The following is a 9,748-nucleotide window of genomic DNA, read 5'->3' as shown; positions in this document are numbered from 1 at the left end:
TTCAACAGTGATGAACTGTTCTAGGGTGTTGTTTGTTTTGGGTTTTTTTTGTGAAGCTGCTCAGTCATGGGCTTTTTAGAATGTGTAAAGATACGTACTGGAACCAGTAGATAGATAGTTTTCACTGGGGTTATCCATGGATGAAAAGACCTTATCTCTTCCATATTCTATCAGCTGAAAATGCTGAGGTATGTTTCTGAAAGCAAAGGTGTCATGTCAGCATGCACCAGGCCCATTTTAGCCTCTGTGTGAGTGTGGAAATCCTGAGCACTCTCATTTCCCTGCCTAACTTTCCATCCTTGATAATCTTCTAGGGAAGATCACAGCAGGAACAACTGATGCAGAAGAAGCCTCAAAAATTCTAGCTGAAAAAAGACGACAGGCCCGCCTGCAAAAAGAACAAGAGGAAAGGGAGAGACAGGAAAAAGAAGAACGGGAGAGGTATCTGTTCATTTCTCAAAAATATTGCCCAATAATTTAACCTGTATCATTGAAAATGCTTGAAACTATCGTAGTTTTAGAATCAAGGTGGGAGCTTACATGTAAGTGTTGATTTATTTCAGTTTGGACCCATAATCCATTAGTGCCTTTTGCAGTCTTTATAACTAGTGAAGGTAGCAAATAATAATTTGGTCTTTTTAAGAGCCTGAAGAAACTTATTACTCATCAAAATACTTCAGGTTTTTCCACACTGCAGTGTGGGAATACCTGAAATAATTTATTTTCTAAAAAAAACCACATTTCAGGCAGTTTTAAGTGGGCTAGTTCATGTAGAAGAAAGTCTTGCAGTAGTGTAGTATATACCTTAAATGATAAGGCTTGTATCTTTCAACAAATTAACCTGAAGCTTCTCTCCTTGCTCTGCTCTGTTGCAAGCAATTGAGGGCTTTAAGAGTATGGGCACAAGGAAGCTTGCTATGTCTAAGCACTGAAATTCTGCCTCTGATCTGGGAGCAAGCTTTTAGGTTGTTCTCTACATTGGATGCTGGATGCAAATGTCAGCAAATTATGCCCTTGTTTCAAACCCCTAAATAGTAATTCACTAAATCTGCATGTCCAAATTCAAGTTTGTTTGTTCTTATCGAAAATATGGCAGGGAGGGGAAATTGAGAAGTATTTCCTGAATCTGTGATGTGCAAGGATAAGACTGATGTTGTCAAAGCAGCTTCTGAATGTGGTGACAAAGGAGTGTGATGTCCCTGAGTGGGCCAGGGAACCACACAGGTACAATTTAGAGTCACTCTTCCTAGTGTACCACTGTGTTCTGTGAACTTTGCTGCTACTCATCCAATCTGCTTATCTTTGGCTGAAATGAAGGAAAAACAGTACTTGCTTGTTTGTAGATATCAGCATTCTGGATGTCAAGTACAGGAGAAAAGGGTTGCTTTTATTGTTGTGGTTCTAATTGAAATTAGAATTGAAATGTTTTCTTTTCTTTGACACCTGTTTTTGCCAAGGGAAATAATAATTTCTAGGAAATATTTTAGGCAGCAAAAATAAGATTGGAATAAAAGTTTTATAACAACCTGGATTCCAGGCATGTGCTCAACCTCTTTGCTGTATCTTGGCGTATTTCATTAAAATGTGCACTGATGCAGTCAGTGTCAGTTACTGCTGGTGCCTGCCATGCATGCAATAGGATTCATGGTAAACAAAGTGAACCTTTTAAACAGTGTTACATTTTTTGCAGGCTTGAAAGAGAGGAACAGAAAAGAAAGGCAGAAGAAGAAAGACTTCGTCTAGAGGAGGAAGCTCGTAAGAAGGAAGAGGAAAGAAAACGTGAAGAAGAAGCAGCTAGAAAAAAGGCAGAAGAGGAAGCCAGAAGAAGAGCTGAGGAAGAACAAATGCTAAAAGAAAAGCAAGAAAAAGAGCTCCAAGCCAAACTTGAGAAACAGGTACAACCTCAGACACAGGTGTGAAACTTTATATGCATATATCTGTATACATATATTTATATATACATACAAATAAATGCTTTCTAATATCTGGTAATCTGCTTGAAATAAATAATGGCCCTATCTTGTTTTACACATTTTGATTAGAGGGAAGAAGCAGAAACGAAAGCCCGTGAGGCAGCTGAACAACTTCGTCTTGAAAGGGAACAAATCATGCAGCAAATTGAGCAAGAAAGACTGGAGCGGAAGAAGGTGGATATTTACGTCTCATTTAGGAGAATTATTTCATTTCTTGTTAAAATACACAACCCAGGAAGTACCCAGTAGTATGTAGAAATAATAATCTGGACGGATTGCAGATTGATATTTATGCATAATTTAGTATTTGCTACTTGCACGGTAGGGGAATGTGGACATCACAATTTGTAACAAAGTGGAATTGCCTAAGGCAAAAAACTTTCTACTGGGTACTGAACAAACACAGAATTAGCCTCTGCCCACAAAGGTAGATGCCTGAGAAAAACAGGGAATAGCATGCCAAGGCAAACATTGACTGCTGCCCAACCCAGGACATCACAGACTATTGAGGAAAGTGAGTGACTTTGTTTTCAAACTTACTCAACAAAAGCTCCATGTCATTAATTGAGAAAGTGAATATGATTAACAAACAGGTTTTCTCCCACCTGGCTTGTCTCTGGTTGCATTATGCAGAGGCTGCAGGGCTGTCTGGCCACTACCACACAAGGAAAAGGCTGGAGCTGCATAACTCAGCTTTGTCTGTAGGTCTGTGGCAGGGAAAAGAGAACAACAGCAGAGCTGCAGAACCTCTGTCTGGTTATAAAAGGCTATCTTTCCATATACGTTATTCCAATATGATAGTTTTAACTGTTTACCACTGAGCCAGCATTTGCAGATTAAAATACCAACCCAAAGTGTCTTTAAATCTGAAAGTTTCCTTTCACAGTAATGCAAACAGACAAAGTTGATTGGGAGATTTTTTTTTTTTTTTTAATGAACAAATAAAGGGGGGGGGGAAGTGTTTTAGGGTAATGCCTTACACGTTTCTGGGAAGAATAATTCAGATATTTAATTTTACTATTCCATTCCAAAAAGCCCAACTATTTTTAAAGGGACCATTTCACAATAACTGAAAAAAAAAAAATAGATGAAAATAATTGCTGTTTGTTTTAATTAAATATCTTGTTCCAGGCCCAAGCAGAACACATAACTGTAAACACCTGATATTAAAATGTTTGTCTCTAAATTGCATCTACTGCAAAAGTAATGTTCTGTGAGATCTGATACATGAAAGCCAGCTCCCAGGTGTTTTCTCTTTTTTTTTTTTTTAATTATTTTTCTTACTTATTCTCCCATTTTCAAGACAGGCAGGGATGAGGTCATGACAGTAAAGCCGTTCTTTTTGTCTTTTTTTTTCCCCCTTTATCATTCCCTTGTGTTAAATATTCCGTCTGCCTTCTCATCTGATTTATTTTGATTTCTAGAGAATAGAGGAAATAATGAAGAGAACAAGGAGGAGTGAAACACCAGAAATAAAGGTATGAAACAGTGCATAGTTTCAAGGTTTTTTTCTTTTGTTTTATAACCCATGTGTAAAAATTAAACTCTAGATTATTTCCATTCTAGTAGGTATACTTAGGTACACTCTATATACACATTTTCATTGTATTTTGAACTGAGAATGACTGTTACTGTGTCACAGTTGTTGTGCCACTGCTACAGAGAGGCAGATTTATGCAACTGTCCTAGATTTACCTGCCTCGCTATCTAGCAAGGTGGCAACAGCACGTGCCTGGATGCTGGAGCTGTAATGTTTGCTGCTGTGATGTATCTTCTCCTGCTTTGTACCAGCCATTTTCTCTTTTTTTTTTTTTTTTAATTTTTTTTTTTACTTATTCTCCCATTTTCAAGACAGGCAGGGATGAGGTCATGACAGTAAAGCCGTTCTTTTTGTCTTTTTTTTTTCCCCCTTTATCATTCCCTTGTGTTAAATATTCCGTCTGCCTTCTCATCTGATTTATTTTGATTTCTAGAGAATAGAGGAAATAATGAAGAGAACAAGGAGGAGTGAAACACCAGAAATAAAGGTATGAAACAGTGCATAGTTTCAAGGTTTTTTTCTTTTGTTTTATAACCCATGTGTAAAAATTAAACTCTAGATTATTTCCATTCTAGTAGGTATACTTAGGTACACTCTATATACACATTTTCATTGTATTTTGAACTGAGAATGACTGTTACTGTGTCACAGTTGTTGTGCCACTGCTACAGAGAGGCAGATTTATGCAACTGTCCTAGATTTACCTGCCTCGCTATCTAGCAAGGTGGCAACAGCACGTGCCTGGATGCTGGAGCTGTAATGTTTGCTGCTGTGATGTATCTTCTCCTGCTTTGTACCAGCCAGTGAATGAGTTACTGCTCTCTCTGTGTTAAGCTTGCCAGGAATGTAGGATTGAGAACAAGGCCATTGTGTCCACTAGGAAGTAACAGAGAGTCAAGTTTTCACTTCTGAGTTTTCTACTAAGGAAACTGTTTCTTCAGTTACTTTCAGAGAATGTTTTTTTGTTGTTTTTGTACTTGAGAAAGAAAATAAATCCTATGCTTAATGAAAAAGGGGAATAAAATCCTCCAAAGGTCTGTGACCTTTGACCAGTCTGTGGCCCAGGGCAGTCTCACAGGTTTCAAGTTCAATCAGGTCCATGAAGGTTAACAGTTGACTCATTTCTTGATTACAGAAGGAAGAGCCAAAACTGGAGGTACCATCAACTCTGAATGTGGAAAAGCAACCAAAGACCCTTGTTCTCAACCAGCCAGGTAAAAATTGCCATATTTTTCTACACCTGTTTCCACAGTTGGTTCTTTTCAGAGTTTTGTAATCTCAGGCAGAGCACTGTGTGTTCTCACAGGTTATTTGGTTTCATCTCAAAAAGAACAGCTACATCTGTGTCAGCAACAAATGTGAGAAACTGGAGACTTAGCTTTGTTTTGCCATGTAAGCAGAAGCAAGTTTCTCCTCCATTTTAGTTCCTGACATAACATTTCTGTAATTGAGAAGTTCCAGTCTGCCATGAGGTTTGGTTGCTGCAATCAGCATTCAAATTTTGTAGGTAGAAATTTTTTTCATGCGAGCAAGCTTGCAAGTTCTTTATAGCATTGATGTGTATCTTAAGTTTATTTTGACTTGATGAGAAAAACGTGTTTAAAGAATTCTTGCATAAAATATACGTATCTGGAATTTTTCTGTATTTTGTTTACTTTCCCAGGCTAAGGCGTTTAGAACATGACATAAAAGATAAAAAATTACCTTCCTATTCCTTCATATTAAAAAAATGTAGCATAAAGAGCAATTTTAGAGTGGAAAAGGGAATTGGCAGTATAATATGGTGAGTCATAGATGAAACCAAGTCCTACTGCATTGTCAGTCTTCCTTTCTACTCAATCTGTAACTTAATAGCATTTGTGGATTGTTTTGGGGTTTTTTTACCTATATTTAATTAAGAAGTTGCTACTGTCATAATTTCTAACCTTCTTTTATAGAGATCAATGGATTGGCAACCTGCCTGAAAAATAAAAGCTTAGAAAGTGCTGCCTCTGTAATCCCTTCCCAAGCTGTAGTTGCTAATGGACTAAAGTCAGTTCCAGGACTTATTCAGCTGGAAGCTGTTGATGGGAAATCTAACAGCATGGACGATTCAACAGATGAGGTTCAGTCCATGGATGTGAGGTACAGACCATATCTAGAAATTGTGCAATTCATATTAGAGAGACACAACATTTTCTGTTTCATTTGGTGATACTTCACTGCCTTACTTCTCACCTGCCCCACAACGTGGCACTCGGGTCTCTGCTTAGTATACTCCTCTCCTGTCAAGATACAAATTGGTTATTTCAGCGAAGAGTCAACAAAACCTCATCTCACTTTCACATTTTTGCTGGGGAGGGAAGGCTCTGAGATCCTTCTACAGTCTTTACTTATGGAGTCCATATAAGTTTGCCAACCTTTCAGGTTGTTCTGTGAAAGAAGCTACTGTATATGTTGCCAGATGTCACCTTTTTAATTTGTGTCAAGACTGCGTAGCTATGATGCATGAGCTTTTCCCCCTCCATACAAACAGAATAAAGAAAAAAAATAATTTAGAATGTTAAGTACTTGAACAAATTTGTGGAACTCAGTAAATAACTTTGTGTTAAATACCATTGGATTTTGATGGAAAGACTTTCAGGGAAGAAGGAAGCTGGTAATCTGAGGCTGCTATGAGAAAGCTAGCTCTGAATTTCAAACATGAAATTTTTATACTGTGCTTCCTTAATCAGGATGCCAATTTAACCTCTCATACTGTTCAGTATTTCCAGTAAATCTGCATAAACATGTACAAAATACCCTACTAGGACAGACTAGAAGTCCATCTAGCTCATTATTTGGCTGCAGGGAGTATCAATAAGAAAAAGTTAGGGGAGCGACTGAGCCCACCACTTTCTACAACCCAAGACCACACCGAAATGTCATAGGGATGTTAGAGGGCACAACTCTGCCTTACCTTTTGAAATACCCACTGATGGACCTGGTGCCCATGAGTTTATCTAACTACTTTTTCAACCTGCTGATCATGTTTGCATCCAGGACCTCATCTGGCAGCAAGTTACACGCACAGTACAGCGTCACTAGGTAAACTACATTATTTGATAGGTGTTAAACCTAGTCTTTTATTATTGTCATTGAGCACCCTCTAGGTTTTTTGTTGCAGTAGTTTTGCCCTCAACTCATCCACCCCTCTTTTGTGGTTTTAGAAATCTTAGTGAAGTCCTTCCTCTGCCATTCTCTTCTCCAGACTGAAATGCAGTAGCCTTATTAGTCTCAGCAAAGCATTAGATGATAGCAGAATTTCTGAAATTAAATTCTAGGATTTTTAGTGTCTGAGATACATCATAAGGTCCTAAGAAACAACTTTTTGTTTAAGTTGTAAAGTTTGAGTGCTGTAGGTAAATGTTTGCTGGGTCAGTACAAAAATTTGCAAGATGAAATAAACATTTAAGTAACAAAATGGTGCAGGGACTGAAACAATGAGTGGACAGTCAACTACCAGAAGTGTGTTTTTAGGAGATGAGTGTTCACATCACACACCTACTGCAAACCTTAATCTTTAAGGAATATGGATGAGGTATGCCCTTTCATCCTGAACAGGGCAACCTCTTTTGGTTTGGACTGCAACATACTCTAGGTAAAAGCTTGCTTCAGCTGGCCTTAAGTAGTAGTTTTGAATGTATGTATTACTTAATGAAAAACTACACACCTCTTATTCTGCATCTTCCTCTGTTTATCTTTTGTATAGCCCAGTTTCAAAAGAAGAACTTATCTCTATCCCTGAATATTCACCCATGAATGAACTCATGCCTGGTGTTTCTTTGGACCAAAATGGGACAAGTAATGCCAAGGCTCTTGAAGATCTCTTGGACTTCACAGGCCAAGCTACATACTCCAAGATGTCCAGTGACACCATTAGCCTAGATGACTGTAACAAAAACTTGATTGAGGGATTTAACAGTCCAGGACAGGAAAATACACTTAATTCTATCTGTTGACAACCTCACTTTTCAGGAGAACAGGTAAAGGTACAGTATTGTGATAAAGATCTTAGATATGATAAACTGCTGTGATTACTTTTGAGCTTCCCAGAAAAATGCAACAATTATAAACAGCATATGTGGAGAGAGGAAGAAATCTGATCATCTGAATATTTACATTCAGCATAATCTTTCATATTTGGAGCTCTTTGTAAATTGGCATCATGCAAACTGAGCATATCATAGCAACCTATAACATCAGCTAAATGGAAACATTTCCTTTATCCATTCAGAATGTCATGTTTAATACAGCATTTCTCCTGTAAGTCTTTGGAACCTGTTTGCGTGAAGTAAGCAGGTAAAAGTGGGACCACCCTAGAAAATAGTAGGTATTGTTACTGCTTTTTCTTTGCTGCTGCTGCTGTAAATACTTGCAGCACAGCGTAGGGTCATTTGTCCTAGGAAGCCTGCAAACAATATGAAAAAATCATAATAGGCTTTTAGTGGCAGTTTCTAAGTACAATGTCATGGTCAATTTTCCTGAAAAAGTGTATTTTAAATTACAAAACTGAGGTCACTTACTTTGCATAGCTGGCTTAATATTCTTCTCTCTCTTCTTTTAATTGACAGAGGTAGCAATCTGTGGAAGATGTGTATCCCTGTGATGCTACTGACAGTAAAATATGAGCTTGTCACTTGAAAAAGCTTCTACAGTCCTTGAACACTGGATTTCAACTCATCAGAGCTTAATATAACTTTGTCTTCCCGGGGAATATATTTAATAACTAGCTGCTTTTGGCAGAAACCAGTGATCTCGAGCCTCAGTGGTTTCAGGGAAGACTGAGTATGCATTAGAATTTGAGCTTTAGCTGCTAATAAAGCACTTTTTTTTTTTTTCTGTTAATTTAAAATTCATCTAAGCACTTCACTGTGATTTTTTTCCTGTGCATTTTATTTTGAAATGATTCTTCCTTAAGCTTTATCATACCTCTACTTAGACATCTTTTTCTTGTAAATAATGATGAGATTCGCCCACGGTGCATTGAAATGAAATAATACTCTGTACTTCAGTTTTGTGCCTATCTTTTTTTGTCTTTAATAAGGAGTTACTGGCAGCTTTTATGCAGGTGTATAATTCAAAACTATAGCTGAAGAGGCTTGAAAAATATCCAGCTGCTGGATTCAAAAGAGCCTTCTTACTGACTGTGGAGTGTGGGAGTTACCCCATTACGGTTATGTTGACACTTGTAGTCACTAGTGGCACTTACTGGTTAATATCAATTAGTCCGGGAGCGACTATCAACTATGTGTTTAAAAACATACTTGTGTAACACTTGCAAACAAAGCAGGCAAAATGCCTAGTATAATCCCTTAATATATATAGAATAGCTGTAGTAGATACAAGTCGAGTGGTCGGGAGGGTGAGATAACATGTTAATCTTTTGAAGATGCAGACACTTGATTAATACTAGCAGGGTTTCTATCATGTGGAGAAGTATTTTGGCTTCCTATAGGCTCAACAAAACAAGATTCAGTCAGCAGCAAAACAATATGCAAATGTTGCAGCAGAAATACAAAGGCTGAGACTTGGGGAACGCTGGTACCCCCTTGACGTTCTGTAACCATCTGTATGGAAGAATTCACACTGAGATTTATAATATCTAGACATTATGTGCCATACAGTGTTAACTTTCTTTCTGTTGGTGAACTATGATAACTTTATGCTAGATCATGTGCTGCTTTGAGGACACTTTTGTCCAGGTTCCTTGTAAGAATAAATTATAAACACTTTGAACACTAACACAAAAGAAGTGGAAACTGGGAGGGAGGGGCAGTGGTTTTTTGCTTTTTTTGTTTGGTTGTGTTTTTTTTCACATATTAAGGGAGTTCACAGTGTAGCTTGAGCTCAGTTGTAGCCCTGTGCTTGTGCTTTTTAAAGCCAGAAACGGGAAAGTAACCAATGACATTATGTGTGATGTGTAAAGAAATACCTACAACAATCCAGCTCTATTTATGTTAGTGTACTTCAGAGAAATACTTTCTTGGGACTGTGCAGTGAGCTGTAGCATGGTACTGTGTCTTCCAAATTAGTCCTTCATCTATTTCCTAAATAATAAACAAAAAAATTCAATTTGTTTTGCTGTGATACCTTGTGTTTGACAAATGTCACATTATATTTTATTATGGTGTCGTATTACCTGTAGATTTCTGTATTTGCATGACCTGTATAGCATGTATAAAGGTGAAATACATTTTCATTTATGAATCTAACT

At 37.6% G+C, this 9,748-nt stretch overlaps 1 protein-coding gene across 1 annotated transcript in view; it reads left to right on the top strand.

Annotated features, from left to right (window-relative positions):
* MAP7D2 (MAP7 domain containing 2) overlaps positions 1–8,644 on the top strand; it is a 110,004-nt gene extending 101,360 nt beyond the window's left edge. The window contains exons 10-17 of the mRNA XM_009997262.1: positions 315–441; positions 1,691–1,895; positions 2,043–2,147; positions 3,398–3,451; positions 4,649–4,727; positions 5,451–5,637; positions 7,244–7,523; positions 8,106–8,644. Coding sequence (XP_009995564.1) covers positions 315–441; positions 1,691–1,895; positions 2,043–2,147; positions 3,398–3,451; positions 4,649–4,727; positions 5,451–5,637; positions 7,244–7,493 — 1,007 coding nt within the window. The 3' untranslated portion in view covers positions 7,494–7,523; positions 8,106–8,644. The remainder of the gene's footprint in view (positions 1–314; positions 442–1,690; positions 1,896–2,042; positions 2,148–3,397; positions 3,452–4,648; positions 4,728–5,450; positions 5,638–7,243; positions 7,524–8,105) is intronic.
* Positions 8,645–9,748: the final 1,104 nt, after the last annotated feature.

This window comes from Chaetura pelagica, unplaced genomic scaffold (assembly GCF_000747805.2).
Source record: "Chaetura pelagica isolate M959 unplaced genomic scaffold, ChaPel_1.0 scaffold80, whole genome shotgun sequence".
In the NCBI taxonomy this organism is placed as follows: domain Eukaryota; kingdom Metazoa; phylum Chordata; class Aves; order Apodiformes; family Apodidae; genus Chaetura; species Chaetura pelagica.
Note: the sequence above shows the minus strand (reverse complement) of the source record. Positions and strands in the feature narration are given on the sequence as shown.